The sequence below is a fragment of the Pungitius pungitius genome, chromosome 2, assembly GCF_949316345.1.
Source record: "Pungitius pungitius chromosome 2, fPunPun2.1, whole genome shotgun sequence".
NCBI classification, from domain to species: domain Eukaryota; kingdom Metazoa; phylum Chordata; class Actinopteri; order Perciformes; family Gasterosteidae; genus Pungitius; species Pungitius pungitius.
The window spans coordinates 16,275,979-16,299,699 of NC_084901.1; the positions used below are offsets into that span (position 1 = coordinate 16,275,979).

Genomic DNA, 23,721 nt, shown 5'->3' on the forward strand with positions numbered 1-23,721 from the left:
TTGATTTGAAATGTGATGGCTGGCTTCTTCTTTCTGCTCCCCGTCTCACAGGCTCTGATGCGTCCGGGTCGCCTCGACCGCATCGTCTACGTGCCTCTGCCCGACGCTCCGACCCGACGCCAGATATTTTCCCTCCAGTTCCGCAACACGCCCGTGGCCGAGGACGTGTCCGTGGACGAGCTGGTGACCCGCACGGACAAGTATTCCGGCGCGGAGGTGAGCCGCGGTTCCTTTGGTTGATTTTGAAACGATCCGTCCACCTCTGTTTGAATGTTTGCAGTTTTATGATGATGTTCATGAGCTTTCCCAGGACGTGTTGGTGTGTGTCTGTTCTGTGTCACGTTGCGCCCTCGTGATCTCCCAGCACACCGGCAGCCAGTCGCACAAACGCTCCTCTGTGTGCGCGCGCCGTTCATCTGCCGCGCGATGGTGGACAGACCGGTACAAAACTGGCGAGAAAAGGCCCCCGTTTGGCCTAATTTTGCCACTTTAATGGTGGTAAATTGTGTGTTTTATCTACTGCAGCTTTTGAGAGGTCGTGTTTTTGTCTTTGACCTTCATCGTGGCTCTTTGTTTCACACACACACACACACACACACCGACACAAGGCTGAATAAATATGTTCCCATACGATGTGTGTTTAGACTTGAAGGCGTGGTAGAAATGTCACGCTGGTCCTGTTACTCCCTGATGACCTCTTTCATTCACGTGACTGAGATGAGTGCAGAGGGCCGAGTGGGTTGGTGTCCTCCTACTTTGGGTTATTCAGGGTTCTATTTAGTTCGTTTTTGACCCGTTCCCCAAAACACACCCAGGTGAACTCCAACTGAACCCCAGCACATACCGAAATTCAATTTCAAAACAATAGACCCAAAGAGAATTCTTTCAGAATTCAACTTTGTATCTCTAATTAATCATGTTCTTTGGAGCGTTCCTCTGTGAGAGAACCTGATTCTGAAAACACTTCAAGTGTCCCTTGAACCCCTTCCTGACTCCGCCTTCTCAACCCCGCCTTCCTGACCCCCCCTTCCCAACCCCGCCTTCCTAACCTTTCCCCTCAGCGGGCTCATAGAGCCGCTTATCAGTTCTCAGATCAAGTCTGATCAGGACAGCGAGGTGTTGAGGTGTTTCCGTCTTCTCTCTTGACTCTCTGATCCCGGTGTGAGGTTATCTTATCGGGCCTCCTCGTATCCTGAAAGCGCACGCACTCTCTCGCTCCCCCCCCCCACCCCACACACATACACACACACACACCCGCCCCCCCCCCGAAGGCCGTGCGGAGCAGGCGTACACCTGGAGGAGGTATGCAGCGGGGAACCGATCCCCCAGCTATCGGGTGTCGTGTTTGACGTCGGGCTCCCTGGTGAACCCTCTGGTCTGCGGAGCCACTTGCCTTCTGGGGGGGGGTAAACCAGGATGCAGATAACAAAGCAACACAGTACCAAAGATAAACACAACGTCTGTATTGACACTGTTATACTGAAACATATTAATGCCTCATTACAGTGATCATAATAACAGTAACAATAAAACCTGTTGACTTTTCATTTGGATTTTCACCCCATGGACAAAACTATGAGTAATGCATCTAAAAGCACAATGACGACACACCTTTGACGAAGAAGAGAATATAACTGACAGAAAGGTGTTTGACGCAGGCGGGCGGCTGCAGCTTTCATCTCCGGGGGGGGGGGGGGGGGCAGCGCGCCGCCGAGCTGTTGTATTTGACTTGGCTGGCTACGTGCTAATGCAGAAGCCGGCTGGGTGAGCCGCAGCCGACGAGCATCGGCCTCAGGCTGGATGAGGTGGGGGGGGGGGGCTCGTAAATCAACGGCAAGATGCTCGTCGAAACTGGAGGCCGCAGAGCAGGGTCCTGCTCCGTTCTCCACACGGTGCACACCGTCGCCCCGAGGCGTTGCAGTTGTGGGACCAGATCATCGCTTCAGCAGCGATTCGGTTTGGGGTTCAGACCCCCCGCCCCCCGAGAGTCACGTGACTATGTTGACATGAATCTTCTTTCAACCAAAAGACACTTTTTTCTGTTGCTCAGTAGTAAGAAAAGCGTATTATCTTTTATTTATTTTCGTTTCGGAAGAAACGCACCTTTCGGCCCACAGTCTCTGGCAGTGTGACCACCCGAAGCTTTGACTTTAATTACATTCCTGGCATTTCAGACTTGTTTGGGAGGAGGGGGTTGGGGGGGGGGGTCATGCTTGAGGACACATTTGTTGTCAGCTCAGAGCTAGAAGCTTGTTAAAAATCACCTGTCTTCCTACCTGCCCGGAGTGACACCTGGTTTCCCAACGCACGCACGCACCCACACGCACACACACACACACACACACACACACCTTACCTCTTAAACTCACACTGAGCTCAGAATATTGCTGACAGCCTCGTCCTCCATCACTTTCCTGAACAGAAGCAACATTGGATTCTGTAATTGCAGTGTTGTTTCAAAGAGGAGGAGGAGGAAGAGGAGGAGGAAGGGCTTAACCTGCTCCTGAAGGGAGGTGTGATGCTGCTGCACTTAAGTTTTTTTCTTTTATGATCAAGCCCTGACAGGAGGAGACCTGGGGTATTCATAGTCACATGCTCGGTCGGCTGCAGAGCAGAAGCTCGCCTAAGTTTGTATAAAGCTTTTCAAAACAATCTCCTTTACATTTCAGACCAAAGATCGTCGCTACAGTTGTGATAAGGATTTTGATTTCTTTCAAATTCAGAGAAAATACCACATTGAGAATACATTTTAGTCGACTTAAGCCTTTTATTTAATGTACATTCACTATTTTCTGACCAGACTTGATTGCACATTATGTCCGAATCAAATTTCCTTCTCCTACTTTAAATGTTCTTTGGCTGCACACATATTCCATCCCAATGGGGGCTTTAGCTTGATCCCTTAAAGGAGGAGCTTTTCAAAGCCTTTGGCAATGCTCCCCCTCTCAGGAGATCGTTACGGCTCCAAGCCCAATACAAGCTAAATATTACAGAATGTAGGAATTAAATCAACATGTGATAAAAAGTGATTAAAGGAAAAAGACTGAATCAATGCAGTCAGAAACCTGACTGCGATGTTTTCTTCTCTGCGCGCTCAGTAATATTCACACACACCTGTGTCTCCGCTTTGTGTGGAACAAGCAGGAAGTGGAACACGCGTCAAACAGGAAGTGGAACCTGAGTCACGCGAGGGGCGGGACTAGCAGAAAAGAAAGTTGAGCTTCACCAACGGACCTCCTTGTGCTGCGTGATGGACAGGTGACCTCCGGGAGGGGGGGTGTGCAAAAACACCACGGCAATGAGCACTTAGTAGATGTTGACAATTTGTTGACACCCTTCGCCCCCCCCCCCACCCACTTGAACCCGGTTGGATCAGAGCCGGAAGTCGGAAGTGTGGACGCCGTGCACGTAGAGTTGACGTACGACTGACAGGCACCAAGAACCCCCCCCTGAAGTGCTGAGACTTCCATCTCCCACAAGGGGGGGGGGGGGGAGTTGAGGCCTTCTGAATAAAAACCTCAAGCTGCAGCATTTAGCCGTATCAGAATATCTTTGTGTTCCTTTGACGGAACACGACCTCCGCGGTGGTGGGTCCTTTCCCTCCAACATGCGGGGGGGGGGGGCTCTTTGGTCCGGGGCCCAGGTGTCTGAGACGCTTGGCTGACGGCCATTCAAACTCACTGCCGCACTTCTTTTCTTAACTCTTTTTGTTCTTTTGCCTCTGGCGGCAGCCGGTCTGTCCCGATACCGGACGAACAAATCGGGCAGATCTCTGCGGCGCTTAATGCCCCCCGCCCCCCCCCCCCCCCCCCCCTGCATAATCATTTAAGGATTACTGATGTACTGTAATAAATAACAAAGATATGCAAATTGAAAGGCTGAATGTTGCAGTGTTTCAGCTCTCTGGAATGGAATATATAATTATAACTTTAAAATAAACTATTAATACAATTTTTGTATTTACAAGAAGTGGAATTGATAATAAAACATGAAGCACATTTTCCTTTATTTGTGTTCGTACTTTAGCTTGAGTTAAAGTCCATCGGTTGAATTGACACGAGAACATTCACCGTGTGTGTTCAGCTTCTCTGTATCTCAGTGGGCATGAGAGATGGAGAAAAACAGGAAAAGGGAAATTTCAGTGGAGCACATCACACAGGTGGAGTTTTACCTAGCCTGACATTACCACACACACACACACACACACACACAGCTGAGTCTCCAGGTCACTTCAGCGTGGGTGTGTTTGGTAAATACGCCATCCCTGCCTCCCCAAGTCCAGGGAGAATGTTGAGCTTTCATTCGCCTGATTTAGGGGGGAGGACAAATATACCTTTAAAGCTAGAGGCCCAGCTACACACACACACACACACACACACACACACACACACACACACACACACACACAGACACTTACCGTGTAGCCTCAACACAGGTGCTGTCCCACATGGGTCTTTCCAAAACACCCAGTGGAAACCTCCTGTGTAGTTTCCCAGAGGAGCGTTCTGACATTTTTATTTTATTTTATCATCATCGAACATCCGCCATCTTCAGTCTGATGCTATTTTATTCAATCTGGACACGGAAGGGAAATATACAGTAAGAATTTGGATAGTATTGCTGTTATATCTTGTGTGTGTGTGTGTGTGTGTTCTCCGCTTCGTCTTGTCTCATTTGTGACACACAGTGCGGAAAAAAAGAGCCACAGCGTCACACTTTCATCATCACAGTTTATACCGAATCTAAATTCCTCGCTGAGTGCACCAGCACGTGCACCGCTCACAGCACATACACACGCGGTCGTCTCTGCTATTTATGGGCATGTACCATGTTTCCGTTCCCCCCCCACGTGACTCTCCCTCCTTGTGACCTTCGATAGGTTTCACATGGAGCCTGTGGTCAGGCCTTGCTTCTCGGGGCAGAGGCCTGTCCCTGCAGACACGTCCTCTTTGGGTCTCCGGAGGGAGCAGCGCCTTCTTTCCGGATGAGAGTTCGGGCTCTGCTCCCTCGACGCATCGTTTCCTCTCTGAAAGTCTTTTCCCAGTAAAGGGGTAACGGGGGTGATACTGTGGTGGGGGCCATGTAAGGGGGTTACTATTTGTACTAATTGCATATAAGAGCACCACTTGGAGACACTATCACCTGCGACACGTCTGCACAACTGAACTGATTTATTGTTTTGTTTTTTGGAGGGGGGGCGTTTGCACATCATTACCCACCAATGCCGTTAAATGTCCCTTTGATTGAATCAGCTCGTTTTTTGCTCTGGAGGAGCTTCTCGTTGTGACGTCTGGAGGTCAAACGGGTGCACATCCAGCCAGGAGGATTGTTTGCAAAGTGCTTCCCGCTGAAAGCTGTCACACTTCTTCCATGCCGACTTTGTACCGTGCATGTGACTGCTTTGGTGTGTGTTTTGCTTGTGTGAGCCCGCGCTACGTGACCGTGCGCACACACACACACACGTGCAAATGTTCACTGCATTGTGCCCATCAAGTGCAACATGGGGCTGAAACTTTAGAGCATGTGTGCAGGACCCGTGAAGCGATGGAGGAGAGGTTTTCTTGGAGGGAGGGGGGTTGGACCCGCTCCTGTAAATGTGCCCGTTTGTGTGTGCGGGGGGAGGGGGGGGAAGGGGAGGGGGTACTGGATGTAGCCGGCTGTAGACACAAGGGCGGATTGATAGTAAACACACACTCTGGGTCCAGTGGATCAGCCCGGCTAACAAGCCCTTCATTAAGGCCGCCCGATGCGCTCACTGAGGCGCCTTTGTGGAAGTAGGAAGCGAAAAGCAACACCAGACGGATTTGACCCCCGGAACGTCGCTGCCAAGCGGTGGTTTCCCCCCCCCCCCCCCTCTCTGCTCCCCCCCTGGAGGAGGGTTTTATTTTCATCATGCCGAACAGGTTGTCCGACGGCACGCGCCACTTCTCGCCTTCTCCGGGGGAGTATATACCTTTACATATAATTCTACTGTGTGTGTGTGTGTAGAGATCTTTGGAGGGTCCCCATCTGCTTTTGTGGGGGGGGGGTTTCAGTCCAGTGTGCACGTCCGTGTGCACGTTCCCCTTCATAAGACGTCCACTGAAAGACACGTTGCGCGCTGCGGCGTGTCGCTCCGCGTACGGATGTGCGTCCCACTGTGCGCGTGATGAGGTGTAGTTGCGTGCTGACGCAGTTGCGGCTGACCAGCGGCGCACAAAGGGTGCCGTTGTGTCCGACCCAGCGAAAGGAACCACGAAATGTAATAAGGTCATTTCTAATCACGTCTTTATTCTGAGAAACCTACTTAGTAGGAAGCTAGACCATTAACCCGTATCAATTATTCACTGAGAATAATAGTACATTGATGGCTTATTGTAGACAGTAGACTCAACTGTGCTGTTAATAAATACTGATTCATTAAATAAGTATTCATGGAGTCGTTAGTCATTGGTTTCTTGCTCTCTAATATGCTTGAGAGGCTATTGGCAAAATAAGGAGTCAGTAATCTATCAAGTTTCCACTTGTGAAAGTTAGGAAGTTGTCAAGGAAGCAAAACAACCAAAAGGTTCCTTTTAATGGGTTATGAACACTACATAAAGCGATGAGACAGTATTTATTAACTGTTAAAAAAGCCATTTGTTAGTATGCACCATTGAAGCTAAATCTTTAATACACTAAAACAAAAAAGATCTGCCACAAAGCTCTTAACATTGATTTCAAAGGCTTTGACTTCATTGTATTCAGCAAAACTGAACAAAGCTGCTGTGATTTCACACAATCCTCCATCTTCTCCTTCTCCTCCGTCAAAGTGTTCTGGAGAGTTCTACACGGGATCTCACTCCCTCTCCCTTTTGGAGACATTGAAGACAGACTATGGGAGACGGACCTTTATGGCGCGTTTCCACCGAGCAGTACGGTACGGGTCGGGTCGGTACGGGTCGGGTCTGTTAACCATGATTTGGCGAGCGTTTCCACCGCCAACAGTACCCTTACTTGATAGGCGTGGTGTATTCCAGAAAGTAGTGGTAACGTCACTTGATAGGCGTGCTATTGGACGGAAAGTAGATTGACGTCATTCGATCGCGCGATAACTGAAAGCTAACCGCAAACAACAATGGAGACATACAGCCGATCCTGTTCTTGCGTTTCGATATGTGGCTGTTAAAGTAAATGCTGCGCGGCGACGGTGTTGCGACGGTGTTCCTTCGTGTGTTGTCTTTCCCCTTGCGGCACGCGCAAATGACGACACTCTTTCAACCAATCAACGTTCTGCAGTGAGTCTAGCTCCACCATTTAGTACCAAACAACTGTGCCAGGTACCCCAACGGAAGGGTACCCAAAAAGTGGTACGGTAGAGTGTGGATCTTTGGTACTTTTCTCAGTGGAGACACAAATAAAAGGGTACCGACCCGACCCGTACCGTACCGCTCGGTGGAAACGCACCATAAGACAGACTTTTAGAGATAGACCTTTGAAAGTGTACCATCGGAGACGGACCATTGAAGACGGACTTTCGGAGACGGACCTTTGGAGACGGACTTTCGGAGACGAACTTTTGGAGACAGACTTTTGGAGACAGACTTTTGGAGACGGACTTTTGGAGACGGACTTTTGGAGACGGACTTTCGGAGACAGACCTTTGGAGACGGACCTTTGTTCCAGTTGAAGATCAAAAGCAGAGCAGCTGTATGAAATGAGCTGAATGACTCCGACCCTCTTTCCACTGCATTTATATATTGGCTGACATTCTGAAGACTTAAGTTAACATTCTTGTGCATGGTGATGGGTGGATAGATGCATATCATTTAATGTAATGTAAATATGACATACGACACCATGTAGTGACGATTCATATCGTAGACGTGAGGTCTGGTTTTCAAACCACTAGGGGAAACCTGTCATTAGAGTAATATGTGGAAACAAGGATGTGGTGGGCGCTCCAATCGAGAGTCTATCACTTTTCCAGCGACCCACTTTTAGAAGCTCTGCGGCTCACGAGGATCTGCGGACATTTTATTAAGGGGAAATGACTGGCACGAGGGTTTCCGCTGGCGGGGTAGGAAGGAGCTTCAAGCCTCCAGCTTCAAGCCTCTGGACGAAAAAACTCAATTAAAATCCCAGAATTCTATAAGAGAGACAACAGCAACGCCGCTGATGCTAATGTTTGACGCTGTGTCACTGTCCCTCTTCCTCTCCGGACGCCACAGTTTGTTTGTACCGCCGGCGAAACATCTGCTGATTAAACGCGGCCAATCAAATGAGTCTGTGAACATCCGGCTGCGCTGGAACTGCACACACACTTCTCCTTCAAGCAGCTCGGACCCGCTATCGGGCCCTCGCCCGGGTCACCTTGAGTCAGCATGTTCCAAACTGAGGGGCTCCTGATGATTGCTTTTTTCTTTCGTGTGTGTGTGTGTGTGTGTGTGTGTTGGCTGCGTGCCACCTTCAGGAGCTCTGCGCTCGCCCGCATCACCAGAGAGCGACCGCCGATATGCATCAGCTGCGCCCGCTGCATCTCTCTAAGTGATCGCTGACATTATTTATGAAGGAAATGAAAAATAAAGACGGCATTGCTAATGTTTTTTTTTTTTTAAAGAGAGCGAGATCTATCGTTTATTTGGCCTGGCACAAGTCAGCGCTTTGGCCAACGACCCCCACCCCCCCACACAAACATGTCATTTCTGTGCAGTGGCAGTACTCTCCTTCCCTTTTTTCCCCTCTCAGGAGTGCGGGGGGCATCTTTAGGGGTAACAAGGTGACTCTGGAAGTGAAACTGGCTCTTTTTCGCTTGCCCCGTTTGCTTTTCTGGCTTTATTTTTATTCATTTTTATTTATGTTTATGTACACGGGCTTGTTGCATATCGGGGCCTGTGCGTGCCCGTGTGCCTGTGTGTGTGTGTGTGTGTGTGTGTGTGTGTGTGTGTGAGTGTGCGCAGAGACATAGACATAGAGACAGGATTTTGGAAGTAAACAACCAAATAATTATTAGCCATTGAATCATGAGATTTGAGACGCGTCCCTTGAGTCTGAGTGAAATTACACTTGTGATTGTGTTGCAGCGTTTTTTCTCGTCCTGTTTATGGGCGTCGCTTGGAAACAAACACAAAATCACATTGTTCAACATGTGGCATCTCTCCGGCTCCCCCCTCCGCCAACTCCTCGCTCGCCCATCGTTTGTAAATGAGGGGGGGGGGGGGGGGGGGATGCATGGTATCATTGTTTTGCATCATTATTACTGACAGGCCTAAATGAATTGAATGATGGGAGGCCCTCGTACAAAATGACCCCGGCCCCGTGTGTTCAGCCTGCCTAAATCATGTTGCTCGTTGGCTTGAAACTGAAGAAGGGGGAGGGTGGTGGGGGGGGGGGGGGGTCAGGCCTCACATCCTGACATCTGCGAAGCACCTGTCCTGAGCTGTGCCTGTTAGCTGGGTTACAGCACATTTACACAGTTATCTCTCCTTATTTTTACTCTCCAAGTTGTTAACAAAACGTCACGTCCTGGTTTTCCATTCGTTAAAATGTGGACACGTAAAATCTCAACTTTAATATTGGGTATTTGAAATGAAGGATGTTTGAGAGGATCTGTTTCCATCTCTACGTTATTATTGATGTCCTCGGTGAATGAAGGTTTTAATTAAGCTGTCGTTACTATAACAAACCCACACTCCACTCACTGGGGGAGGGGGTTTCTTAGTCCGAGTACGGGAGATTTATTTTGCGGTTTCGTGTCCCACGGGTGGCGCCAAAGGCGCGCGTCCTGCTAACGAGTGTTAAAAGGGAGCTTTTTGGTTCATTGGTTTTCATCCCGCGTGGCAGGACTGGGAGGAGGCCGGAATGAGGGGGTCGGGTGGCAGCTTCACGTCTATGGAGCGCGCTGGCTAAATTCGCCATTTAATTTGTTGGCTTGTTTGAACAAAATTAAGAAAAATCGCAAAACAACAAAGACAGACTTTAGACGAGAGTGCCTGATTCCTCATGGAGAAGGAAGTGTTTGACATTTAATGTCAATGGCATTAAATGCGGTTTAATGATGTTCATTAAATATGAATATCTGATTGAAAACAAATGGAAACAGAGCGCCTAACTGTCAATATTAAACGGATTTGATTACAACACAATTAAGGTCAGTGCATGTGCTGGAATGGTGGCATCCCAATGTGCTCTCAATGGGCTTTTGGTCCTAGAGCACCTCCGCCCCCCCCCCCCCCCCCCCCCAACGCCCACGCTCCCGCCGTCACGTGACCGCCAGGCCCCCTGACCTCCCCTCCCTATCAGCACTCGTACGAGGAGAATAGCTTCCTGACGGAGCGGTGCCTCGAGAGGAGGGAGGAGGGAGGAGGGAGGCGAGGCGGTTCCGGCGCCGCGTGCAGAGTCTCTCCCAGACGTCACTGTTGACTAAACGGACAACTTTTAAATAATCCCGTCATGTGACTCTGTTCTTACCTACAGTGTCTTGTTATATTGCAAAGAAATGTCGGAGGCAGTATTTTTAAACAGAGCAGTGATTAATATTCATATTTTCCTAAGGCTCCCTGGTTTGTTTGTAAGGCCATTCATGTTCCAACAACTTAGGCTTCTTTTGGCTACAAAACACACGTCATGCAGTCAGTAGATAAATGTTTGTCCCCGGGGGCCAAACACTACGTTTCCAATGGCTCTTTTCCAAAGTGGATAAGAGTTCAGCTTTGTGTCTTGTGAGGGAAAGCGATACAATTGTGCTCGGTTTTAGCAGTCTGAAGCTTTTCAGAAGGAGGGGAACTGAAACCTGCTTCTTTTCTGTACAGTTGGGATTTTTTTTTGTGGGGGGGGGGGGGGGGGAGTAGTTTGTGTGGACGCAGCGCTCCTGACAGCTGGGTGTCTGCGTGTCTGTTTCCCGTCCCAGATAACGGCAGTATGCAGAGAGGCCGCCCTCCTCGCCCTGCAGCAGGACATCACAGCGCAGCGCGTGGAGGCCGAACACTTTGAGAGCGCCCTGATGGCGGTGAAGCCCCGCATCCCCGACTCGCTCATCCAGTCGTACGTCAGCTACCAGCAGCGCCGCAGCGGCCTCAGCGCCTTCTGACTCCAGAAGAAAGGATTCTGTTTTCCCAAAAGTGTGTGTTTTTGTACCTGGTAGACCTCCTTTATTAGCTCAAATATTGTTCCCCAGTTTCTCTTTTTTAAGAAATGTGTGAGATATTGATGATGTATTAAACGCATTATGTATATTTTCAGTTGTTTGCCTTGTTTTTAACAGTGAAATAACGTCAGAAAGATAAGTCACAAAAGAAATACAAAATTACATTTTAGGTGCAACACGATGTTTCCAGTGGCTCACAAAAGTCTGTTAAAGAGGAGCCTTTTAGTCATGAGTTGTTCCTTTCACACTGAATTTAACATTTCCACTTTTTGTTATTTGTTTTGATGTGGCTTGATGCTTTAAAATGTTTCCAATAGAACTACTTAAATAATCTCCAATCTGAAAATGATATTATATGGGTTACTGCATTAAATAGTGGACTTTATCTGGAAACCCTGTGGACCTCCTTCAATGATCTCTAATGTGCTCCTAAACCAGTTTGAGGGAAATGTTGCTCCACAGAAAGAAAGAAAAAAACAAAAAAACATCCACGGCTGGTGTATCCATCACATCCATCCGTGGAAAATCAGCTAATTGCTGCAATCGTGAGGTTTCCGTCCGCACTTCCGACCACTAAGAGGCTGAGAGCGGGGACCCGGGCGGCCATCTGTCGGTGTACCGGGATCCGCTCCATCAGCGACGAGCTGCGCCTTAACGTGGCGCCTCCAAAAGAAACCAACGGGCCGATCACTACACCTCGCTTCTTTTCTCGTTTTCCTTTTTTTTTCTTCTTTTTTTTTTTTGAAGCATTTGTTGACCCGAGAAGCCACTGGAGGTCATTCAGCCATTGATTTTTCCATTTGAAAGGGATAAATTGACTTTGTATTGAACTTCCTTTTCTCATGGATCCGGATGTAGCGCATCCGCGACACCAATCAAACCAGACAGTCAGGAACAGAGGGTGGGGGGTGGGGGGGGGGGAGTCTTTCCCCTGCAGGGCTGCTTTTTTCTTAAGGTGGTCCCGGGCTAAACCCTCAACCACCGGGAATCTCTTCAAATGATGAGGAAACATCCTTATCAGAGTTATCGTGAAGCATTTGATTGCAAACTTCAATGCATAACATCCAAAGACATCCGGGTGATAACCCCCCACCCCAATCCCCCCCACCCACTGAATGGTCCTGACTGCAGACAGTGTGGTTCCAGAGCACCAGCGGGGGTCTTTTAATTGAGTCAGCTTTGCGGGGCTTCACGTGTTATTAACTTAAAGTCGAGATGCCTTCAGGGCCCCGGATACAAAAAACATGTTAAGAACGTATTAACAACAACAACATTTTGGAAATGCACTGCAGTTCAAGCCTTTTTAAATTACAACTACAGGCTCTTTGTTTTATTATATAGTTTATAAAGTTTTATAGTTGTGTTGAACATACCACAACACACAACACAATACCTCTGTTGCTATATGTAATGCTCGTAGTCACGTGTGTTTACTGCTTATAATTACATATATCCGTGGGTTCCTTTTAAGAAGCAGAGCAGACAAACGCTAATAAACTAATGTAAAACGTTATTAAAACTGTGTTTTCATTTGACTTTAATGTTGTTTGTCTCAAGCCCACCGAGCGCGTAAATAAATGGCGTCTCCGTCACATGAACCTCATTCACATCGTGTACTCACAACCCACAAGAAGGGAAAGAGGGGGGGCGGGGGGGGAGGAGGAAAGGAAAGGAGGAGAAGCCGTTCCACCTTAAAGCGCGCGCACATCTCCCATCGGCCGGCCTTCCACATCTGCCCAATGAATCAGGAGCGGATGCGATGTATCCTTTTTCAGTGGACGCGACGGCCAATGGGAGTCGGCCTGCGGAGCCAACACCGAGCCGCGCGTCCCCCATTCATTCAGAGCTGAACGGGCCCGCGGAGCCGGAGTGAGCGCAACGACGCGTCTGCTGCTTTTCTTTGCTTGTTGTTTTTTTTTTTTTGTTGCGCCAGCGCAGACTCCCCGCGACAAACAAGTGAGGAGAAGAACAAGAAGAAGAAGAAGGAGGAGGAGGACGTCTTGGATCTACGCGCTCGCTCGCGTTTGACTTCATTTCTCCGACAACGTTTTTTTTTTAAATTTAATTTAATTTTAACCATTATTTTTTTCCCCCTCTCACCACAATTCCTGCGGGACTTCTCTCATAAGTAGGTCGCCTATAGATCGCCCCCCCCCCAAGTGCGCAGCAGATCTCCGGGTTCCTCCGCGGTGGATTTACTTTGCTTTATCTTGGGACGAATTGCACGCGTAGCCCCCGCGCAGCTCAACCTGCGTGCTGAACTGAAGCCACGAGAGAAGAGTAACACTAGTAGTGACGAGGGAATGCCGCCAAAGGGATACGCTCCTACTTGGATTTACGCGCAGTGAACGTTATGCACCAGACCTCGTAGTCTCCGTCTGGACGTTGCCCCTCTCCGTGGTGGATGGAGTTTGTGCAGCTGCTTGGTTGATGGATTCGACGTTATGGATGGTTGCGCATAGGTACGTATCTCCCGCACTGTTTTACGTGTGATTTTTATGTTGTTGTTTTTTTAAATGTCGTATTAACCGATAAGAGCGCACGCAGCGCCGCTGTAGCGATTCACACGTTGTGTTTTTTATTTTTTGTTGTTGTGTTTTTTAATTTTGTTTTTACACTGGTGCCACAATCCCACTACTTTGCGTGACATGTTGGTGTGTTTGACACGGACATTTCTGTTGAACCCCCCCCCCCCCCCTTCCCCTCCCGCCACCCTCCCGCTGTGGGTTTAAATGACGCGTCCTCCCGAGCCTCCGCCGTAACAAACACCCTTCCCCCCACGGCGCTTGTTTTCATTCATAAATTGTCCCCGTCTCCGCGGACGCGTCCTCTAATGTCTCCTAATCTCCGGCTCCTGTGCGTCTTCGTGGGATCCCGTGAGCGCGTCCTGTGCGGAATAACAAGGTGATTTGTGCGCACTTCTCGCTCTTCGGAATTCATTGTTTTTATTTTTGTTGAGCCAAATAGATTTTATAGAATTTTTTTTATTTTTTTTAATCGATCACTTTTCCCGGGGAGGTCCGACGTGGTGGTTTCGTTGCTTTTAAACGGAGGCTCAAACCCCATATTGTGAAACGTGTTCATGGGGTAAAATAGAAGACCTCGGATACACTTGAAGAAGTCGAGGCGTGCTCCGATCGTTCCGTATGCAGTCGGAACTTGATCTGACCTCAGTTTTCTTCTCTATTCTGTTGCGTTACTTTTGTCCCCTTCTCCCCGAATTCCCCTGGCGTAGTAATGGAATACTAAGTGAGGCAGCTCATTTAGTTCCCTTGGATCGCGTCCTTATTTCGTCGCCGCGGCGCATTTAAATGTTAACTAGTCATACAAATGTAAATTAGGAGGGGAAGTATTTGTAGTTCCTACTGAAGTTTGGATGTGTGCATGTTGCGGAGGAAGCTACAAAAAGTCTTGTTAATAGTCAACTTTTTTTCCCCTCATTTAACGGGATCAAAAGTGTCATCTTGTCACCTCGGCAGGTATGAAAACAACCATTCTGGTTTAACACGCCCTCAAAAAACTCCATACTGCTTATTCCACGTCAAACAACGTTGCATTTATAGTCCCGGTGTTGTTTAGAAGCAGCCTTGGTGCTGGCTGCTACTTGGCTTTGAATTTGTCCCCCTCTTCCATCAGCACCGTGCGTGTGTGTTCACCAGCGACCGCCGTGTGTGTTGGCTCCTTTCTGACGATGCACCCCTCCCTCCCTGCCTCTCCTTTGTCTCTCCCCCTCCCTCCCTCCCTCCCCCCGGGCAGGTTTTCCGATGCATGCCAAGTCCACGGTGAATGTCGGAAGTGGTGATCCCCCCAGATGGAGCTCCAAAGTCAACATGGCCCCGGCGGTTCATTAGTGGTGATCCAGCAGCCTTCCCTAGAGAGCCGACAGAGGTCGGATTACGAGCGGGAGCTCCAGCATGCCGCCATTCTCTCCCTGGACCAAATCAAGGCCATCCGCTCCAACAACGAGTACACCGAGGGGCCCTCGGTGGTGCGGAGGCCCCCCGCGTTGCCCCGCATCGCCCCCAGGCCCCACGACAAGCAGGAGAGGACTCACGAGGTCATCCTCGTCAATGTGAACAACAATTATGAGCGCCGGCCGCCAGGCCACCGGGCGGGCGGGGGCCAGCAGCACGGCGGGTCCCGGGCCCCGGGCCTCAGCCGCTCCACTAGCACGGGAAGCGCCGCCAGCTCGGGGAGCAACAGCAGCGCCTCCTCCGAACAGGGGCTCCTGGCCCGCTCGCCCCCCTCCCGGCCCGGCGCCGGCTCGCAGCACCACCACAGGGCGGAGCGGCCCGTCCGGACTCAGCCCAAGCCCAAGGCCCTCTCGCAGAGCCAGCAGCCTCCCCCGGAGGCTCCGCTCAAGCCCCAGGGCAAGGGCAAATCGGACTTCTCCGGCCCCGGCAAAGGGGCGGGGCCCGCCGGCCACCAGTTCATCTGCGAGCGCTGCGGGAAGTGCAAGTGCGGCGAGTGCACGGCGCCCAGGAGCCTGCCGTCGTGCCTGGCGTGCGACGGCCAGTGCCTGTGCTCGGCCGAGAGCGCGCTGGAGCACGGCACGTGCATGTGCCTGGTCAAGGGCATCTTCTACCACTGCTCCAACGACGACGAGGGCGACTCGTGCGCCGACCAGCCGTGCTCGCTGTCGCGCTCCCACTGCTGCTCCCGTTTCCTGTGCATGGGATTAATGTCGGTACTCTTCCCCTGCCTGCTGTGCTACCCGCCCGTCAAAGGGTGCCTGAAGGCCAGCCAGGGCTGCTACGACCGGGTCAACAGGCCCGGCTGCCGCTGCAAGAACTCCAACACGGTCTATTGCAAGCTGGAGAGCTGGGCCCAACAGAGCCAGGAGAAACCCTCCTGATCGCCCCCCCGCCCCCCTCCGGGCCCGTGCGTGTTTGTGGGAGACTCTTGATGTGGATCCTATGATGACAATGACAGTGATAAGTCACAAGTTAATGTTTAGCAAACACTCTGAGCACCTCCCACCAGCCGCCCACCCTCGCTGCGGGGACCTAAGGAGCTAAGCAAAGGAGTAACGAAAACCACTCGATTATTTTTATTTCTTCTGGATCAGGACCATGTTTTTACAGACCAGTGTTTGCCTTAACTGTTTCCATGTCTGTCCCCGGCCTCGTCTTTTTTTTTTTTTTTTTATGTATATGAAAAAGTTTCTCTTCCGTTTTAGGTAGGCAGTTTCTTCTGGTCCTGTGTGCCCAGGGGCAGCTGCCTCGCACCATCTGTGAAGGATGATCTACTATAGGGCAATTATGTAGCTGTTACCTGTTATTCATAGCAAGCAGGTATGTTTGAATTTATTGGTTGCTGCCACACTAAAACCGTGGTTCCTCTGCTCATGTTGCATTAACAAAAGCACATCCATCTCATAGTATTTCTTTCTTCTTCTTTTTTTTTGTTTCTCTCCTTCCACCCATCTGAACTCATCATACACATTCGGTGGCATTGTCACATGTTTGTTTGTTGTTGTTGTTATTTTTTTCTTTATTTTTGTGTCAATTGTATGCTCCAAATCCATAAGAGGAATTCTGGCTATTTTTTAAAAGAAAAAAATGTCTGTTAAAACATTTTTTTTTTTGTTGTAAAAAATATTTATTATGTGAAGCTCTATTATTTTATGATATTTATTGCAAGAGACAGTCTTAAATTTACTCATGTCTGAATATAACAAAATATCAAATACTTAATGAAAAATGAAAAGGGTGGCACAAAAGAAAACTATGTTAACTTTAATGCAGAAAATATATTAATTAATGAAAAAAACAGCCCTGTCTGGTGTCTTTGTGTTTGAGCTGCTGAGAAGACAGCGACCCGCTCGAGGAATGAAAGATCTCCTGATGGCTCATTTTAAGGTTTCAGGAGTTTGGGTTCAATGGCAAACAGCTAATCACTGTTTTCTGTTTGTGTGTGTGTGTGCGTGTGTGTGTGTGTGTAAGTGAGTGTGTGTCTTTGTCTATGTTCATGCTGAGTGTGGAATCCCTGGTGAAAAAAAACTAGCATCACCAGAGCCTGCACGTTTCCATGAGTTATGCTCACAGGAAGTAGCTCTCTCCCGCTAAGCCCCCCCCCGCCCCCCCGACCCTCCTACACACACACATGCCACCACAGAACTATGCAATGCATTTCCCCCGCGTGGGCTTTAATTCAGCTCCATCGGGATGTTCCCAAAACGTCTTGGGAAACGAGGGCGACCATTACGAGCCGCCCGGGCCACCTGTTCTGAGATAATAAACCGGGGCGATCAATGCTGGGCTTTTATGGCCTGGTTCCTGCACTAAAGGCAACGACAGGGGCGAATCCACAGCCCACGTCCACCCCCCCCCCCCCCAACCCCCCCCGCCCCCTGTAGGCCGCCTCTTTTTGTCAGTAAATTTATCACTTGGGAAGTCCGCCGACCCCCGCACACGCACACACACTCGCACACAACCCCCCCCCACCTTTTCACCTCCCGGCCCCCGGGGGGGATGACATCATCACTTTGAGAGTTGGTTGGTCAGCCAGAAATGCCAACAGTTGGGGAAACACAAACTGTGACTGAGGAATTTCTCGGGGACAAAGAAGAAGCAAAAAAATACACGGGAGGGGGGGGGGGGGGGGGGGGGGGAAACAACGCAACGGCGTCTGGAATCGGGTCCGTGCGGCGCCCTCGGGTGCTCCTGGGGGGCGGGGGCGACAGGACCGAGGGGATCCTAGTGACCCCCCCCCCCCCCCTCTTGGTTTAAGGCGAGCTTCGAATCCCCTCGCAGGAAAAGCTGAGGCCGTTTAGGTGAGTAAACAAGTTTTCGATGCTTCACAGGGAAGAAGCTGAAAGGTAAACACCGGCCCAAAAGGGACTATCTGCTTTGCTTTTGTCACGTTAGCTGCTTTTCACTAAGAGCCTCCAGCGTGCCGCCTTAGAACCGGTCCCGCCAGCCGCTTGCATCCAATGAACCGTCCCTCCAAAAAACGGGCCTTCTGTGCTTTCTCTTTTTTTGGGGGGTGGGGGGGGGTGGAATGTACCTTTTGTTGCCCTGAATAGTGAAGAGCGGATTAGTGATTTGTCAATTTCCTGTTACCTTTCACAGCCGCAATTCGAGCCCCATTTGCTGCTGGCTCCTGGATGGCAGCAGACAATAGGAGGCCTCCCCCCCCCCCCCCCCCCTTCAGGTTGCACTATAGCTCCCCTGCACGCATGAAGGCGGGCGGAGGAGATCGTAGCTGCATTCAGGAGGTGGTGAACAGGAAGGCGGTGTTTACTTGATATTTTCCAACCCTAGGCCAAATAAGGAAACAGATCCCACTCACACCATTTCCAGAACTTGGCTGCGTTAAAGTCTGTGAAATGTCTCCTAAATCTCTGGCTAGAATAACATTTCAAAGCCTGCGAATAGTTTCTCTTGACTCTTTTTTTTTTTTTTTTTTGGGGACTACCGCTTCATATGTGAGTCAGTAATTCAATGTTATGGTCACAACGTCTCCCTCCTCCTTCGCCTTGCACTTGTTTCGGAGTTAATTCAGGCGCTCCACACACCCACGTAACGCTATTTCGAGTCGTCAGGCTTGGCAGGTCTCTTGCTTTGGGGTTTTTACTTAAGGGGGGAGGGAGGAGGGAGGAGGGAGGAGGGGGGGGGGGGGGGGGGGGGCAGTGATGTACAAGTGCAAACACGCGTGACTACCAAGTGAGTCATGTGTGGAACCTCCAGCCCACACGTCCTACCGGGGCAGTCCTTTTCTGAGCCAGGGCACCGCGATGGAGCAGGATGCTCCATAAACAGTCATCCTCCTCCTCCTCCTCCTCCTCCTCCTCCCCTGCCTTCATCACCAAAAAGAACTGCTTCAGCTTCCCTCCGCCTCCTCATCTGGCTTTCATTATTTCCCCTCATGGCATATAAATAGAAATTAGCAATCAGGGGAGATGTGGGGTTAGTGGGTTTTGGAGGGGAAGGCGGCTTTTTTGGACCTTCGGCATAATGACCAAAAGTTGTTGGAAGTTATCTCCTCAGATATTCGTTTTTTTGGACGAGGTCGGCGCGCTGGAGGAACATGTGAGAGCTGATGTGTTTAGAAGCGGCTCCAACATCCACACTCGTCCTCCGCAGGATTAAAATCCCATTGCGAAAAAACATTAGATAGCCATAAAACATTTGAGTGGAGGTCCTGATAAAGTAACGGCTGCAATTCACCATTTCCCAAAAAATATAAACCTCTCCGTAAATAAGGAAGGCGGCCGCGTGTTTGCCTCGACCACCCTGAGTTTCAGAGATTATATAACAGCTTTTGAAAGGGTTTGGAGAATGTTCTCAATCCACGGAGGAACATGTAATCCTTCGATTCAACCTAAAACGTGAAAATCCCCCAACTGGGAGATACGATCTCGTCACCTATACGAGAGATGATGTTACAAAGACGCGTTGGCACGGCGACGGAAAAGGTCAACGGATTTCGCAGATCCCAGAGAGGCGATTGGGGCCCGCGGTTCCCACCGCGGTTTCGTGCGTGAGACGGATCTCAGATCAGATCTCACGGAGGGATGTTCTGAGCGAATGTAATCCCGTACAAACACTAATGAACCCGCCTGCTGCCGGTTGAGCAGCTGGAAAAACAAGTTCCGTTTGGAAACTGGGAAACATGTTCACTTCCAGCAGTGCCACCATCTTATCAGTATGGTTTCCTGTGAGATTTCCGCCCTCCACGTCAAAACAAATTCTTTGGTATTTCAGTACGCTATCTATTGCCCGGAGACGGCTCCGCTGGCCGCTTCCCGCCTGTCAGACGAGTGGTTTGGACACGTTGGCCAATTAAGTGTCCCAGTTCCTCCCCGGGAGCCATAAAGGGCCCGCGGGGGGACGACCCGGTGTTTTATCAGGTGTTGAGGGCCCATTCAAGACGGAGGTGTTTCATTGGGGCTTGAGCCTCTTGAGCTTTTTTCGCTCCTGGGTACACACACGCCCACCCACAGGAACTGTGGTGTAAAACGTTCACCCCCCCCCCCCCCCCCCCCCCCCTCCTCCCTCCCCTCCTCCCCCTCTCCTGCCCTACTATGTGTGTTTGCAGCGTTACCAGCTATCTGATACCACATCCCCCCCCCTCCCGAGCCCCCTTCCTGTCGCTCGTCTTTGTGTGCCGTTTTATAGAGACAAAGGCCAGTTTGGAGCGGGCGGCGTCGATGAGAGGGAGGAGGGGCCCCGCTGATCAATGCAACAACACACGACCCTTGGCAAGCGTTCAATTGCCCCCCCCCCACCCTCCCCTTTTTTAAAAATAATGAATGGTCATGCGCTATTTGCGGCCACGGACGAGATTCCGCTCCTTGACAAATGGCTCCTGTTTCATCGGGGCGATTGACTCATCAGTATTCAGAGTGTCACTTCCTTCCTGCAAGGCTGGCGCGGGGGCCTTTGGCAGCTGTTGGCGGGCTCCAGTGGGCCCAGGCTTGTGATTCTGTATTCCTCCCGCTAATTAAACCAGCGGGGGGTTTGTCTCAGTGTTGCTCTCGCTGGAGACTGTTGCTGGAAACAGCCACTTGTCGACAGTCGTTAGATCTGATCCCCGAACGTGCTCAGGGCGGTTCAAGGAAGGCCGTAGCTTACCGTGGGGGATACATATATATATATATATAAATATATATATATATGTATATATGTATATATATTTACATGAAAATCTCCAACGTAACGTTACAAGAAAAACGGTCGTCAAGGAGCCCGAGGAGCGTTTTTTTACTGTTAGCTTTTTCTCACACGGCCTAACTGACAACATCGCGTCCTTGTTCCCTTTTTTTTTTTTAACGGCCTCGGGGGGGGGGGGGGGGGGGGGGGGGGGGGGGGCGTTTGTTGTGTTTCGCTGCTGCATTCCAGGCCCCCTACAAACACTTTTGTTCCGTTTCTCCCTTTGATATCCCAACCAATGACCACATGAAACGGCATCACATACGGGCAGATAGACGGATCGATCGACGGATTTGCGTGCGTCTGTTTGCGTGGGGGGGGGGAGGAGGAAGAAGCTCGCTCATTCTTTATCCAGCCTTTCCTCCCCTTCATTCCCTCCTCTTTTTTTTTTTTTTTAGATTAGACTATGCATCCAGACAGATGGTTCCCGTCTGCTGGCTTTTCTCAATTCACTTCCTCTCCTCACAGACAGCCGCCCTTCCCCCCCCCCCTTCTGCTGTCTCCCTCACCTGCTCCCTCCCTCCTCTCTTCCTCGCTCTCTGCCCCCCCCCCCCCCCTCCCCCTCTAACGGCTCCTCTGTTATGTGGCCAGAAATAATCTTTTATTGCCCAGTTGTTCGGAAGTGACCTCCTGCCCTTGATTAGATAGGGCCAAGTCCTATCACACGATTGTGTTTGAGCTGGCGGACTGACCCCCCCCCCCCCCCCACCCCCCACCCCCCAACACACACACACACACCATACTCACCCCTCCCATACCAGCCCCATCCTTTTTTTCCTACCCCCCCGTCCCCTCTCTCACTGCCGGGGCCTTGGTGATCCTGTGTGAGGGGACAACAATGGGGGGCTTTACTCCCGTCCGGCTCTTCACGGCTGGGGGGCAACAGGGTGGGGGTCATGAGGGGACTTTCTTTTTTATTTGCATCAGTCAGGCCAGTCTCCGAGTAGGAAGTTGCAATGACCCGCCCCCCCCCCACACACACCCACCCCCACCCCCATCCCATCCCCAGTACGATGGTTAACCTGACAGTTGCTGCTGCTAACCCTTCGACCCACCACACCCTCCTCCTCCTTCTCCTCCTCCTTCCTCTCCCGCGATGACCAAGCCCCCCCCCCCCCCCCGCCCCCCCCCAACCCAGACACAGACACAGATAGATCGGCTCTAGTCTCCCACACAATCAGTGGACCTTTAAGTCTGCTGTGTAGTGGACTGACAGGTGGGCTCGCTGAGATATTTGGCCAAAGTTTTTTAACTTGTTTGGGATTCAATTTTTGGGGCCCAAAAAAATATGATCACTCTTTACCAAAATAAAAAATAAATCTTGAATGAAAAAGACGAGTTTATTCGTCAGCCCGTTTTTCCTCACTTTGTACTTCATGATCTTTTCCTATTGGCTTTCTGTGAAGACTGACTTTTATTGTGAAAGACGCCTGTAACCGGGAGCAACGATTTGTAAATAAACACAGAGTTACGACGTTAAACCCGACCGGAGGAGCCTCATCATCTCCGATCAATAACTAAAGCATTGAGCTGATTCCCACGTTCCATCTGAACAGCGTGTCAAACATTTCCTTTTGCTTTCCAACCGTGTGATTCATCTGAGCAACACTTCGCTGACACGCAGTAGAAGCAGGCGTCATGTGTTTCAGGTGGAGCAGTTGGAGACTTGACCTCCACCCACGACTCACAAAGCTGGTTTAATTAGTTTCAACGAGAGGCTGAGCAACCAAAACCGCTATCTCCACCAAAGACACAACACCAAAGCAGCCGCTTGCTTCTGACGTAAACCGCTTTTCTAAAACTTTTCTAACAACGACTGCGGTGGAGCAGCAGACGTTATTTTTATTCTTTTTTTTCTTGTTTGTCTCCTTGTCCTCCGGGGGGGCCGTAAAGCCATAACAAAAACCCCTCGGTGTCCGGTTTCTCTTTTGGAATGAAGGCCTGTGCTGAGTGAATAGAAGGGAGAATAGACAGGAAGACAACTCTGATTACCTCCATAAAGGAGCTGACCTCACGTCGCTCCCTCCCTCCGCTGCTCCTTCTTCTTCCTCTCCACCTTTTTTTTTTTTTTCTCTTATCACTGAAAATGCAGCGACGTTCCATCTTCAGCCTTCTTACCAAGATAACAAAGTGGTCCCACTGACGTGAGGGTGTCATGGACAAAGGTGAAACGACATGATGCAATTACAAGAGACTCCATAAGTCATGTTATCTGATGCCCTGTAGCTTAAGATGGGACCGTAGTTCCTCCAAAATGTTTTTAATAATAATTGAACTGGCTGAACGAGCGACAGGCCTGGTGGAAAGTTTGAGGGCATCTGCACCCCCCCCCCTCTCTTCAGGGTCTCCAGCCCCCCAAATCCAAAGCATAAGAGGAGGGGGGGGGGGGGGTCCTGAACAGGAAGTTTTTGAGTCCCCCTCCACCCACCTTCTTCCTTTTATCCCACCCCCCCTATGCTTTAAGAAGGGAGGGACGGGGGGGGGGGGGGGGGGGGGCTCTAGATCAAAGAGAAGGGGACACAGAAAAGGCTTATCTGTTGTTGATTTTAGGCTTACGCTCAAGCACACGGTTCGAGAAATGTGTCAAGGAATTACAGGGTTGGATCATTGAATCTCCCCCTTTCATCCTTTTTTAATGCGTTTGTTCTTCCAGGTCTTTGAAACTAGGGGGCGAGGAGCGAGGCTGGGGGGGACGGGGGGGGGACGGGGGTTCTCGTACAGTTTTGATGGATGCTGAAAAGCAACGAGTAAGAGAAGATGTGTCGGGTAAACAATCGCACGTGAAATAGCACATTTGTTTCCCAAACGGACCGCCATCCACTGGCGGCTCTCTGTTGCGCCCTTTGGTGAGATCGCCTCCTTCCTCTGGCAAAAAAAAGAGAAAAATAACTACACACAGTAGATTTAAATCACTTCTCTTTCCTCCCTCTCTGCTGGCTCTTTAACATTTCAATTTCCAAC

General features: G+C 50.3%; 2 protein-coding genes across 3 annotated transcripts; both read left to right on the forward strand.

Annotated features, from left to right (window-relative positions):
- Positions 1 to 11,198, forward strand: LOC134116132 (ATPase family gene 2 protein homolog A-like). The gene is made up of 2 exons (XM_062560508.1): positions 1 to 216; positions 10,868 to 11,198. The coding sequence occupies exons 1-2, from the start codon at positions 16 to 18 to the stop codon at positions 11,045 to 11,047; spliced, it is 381 nt and encodes a 126-aa protein (XP_062416492.1). The 5' UTR covers positions 1 to 15; the 3' UTR covers positions 11,048 to 11,198.
- Positions 11,199 to 12,844: 1,646 nt separating this feature from the next.
- On the forward strand, positions 12,845 to 16,268 carry spry1 (sprouty homolog 1, antagonist of FGF signaling (Drosophila)). Of its 2 annotated transcripts, none has more exons than XM_037459674.2 (2): positions 12,845 to 13,566; positions 14,861 to 16,268. In XM_037459674.2, exon 2 carries the CDS (start codon positions 14,916 to 14,918, stop codon positions 15,957 to 15,959), a length of 1,044 nt encoding a protein of 347 aa, XP_037315571.1. In that variant the 5' UTR covers positions 12,845 to 13,566; positions 14,861 to 14,915; the 3' UTR covers positions 15,960 to 16,268. The 2 variants fall into 2 exon arrangements, with proteins under 2 accessions (XP_037315571.1, XP_037315572.1); XM_037459675.2 differs by lacking the exon at positions 12,845 to 13,566 and adding an exon at positions 13,577 to 14,008.
- Positions 16,269 to 23,721: the final 7,453 nt, after the last annotated feature.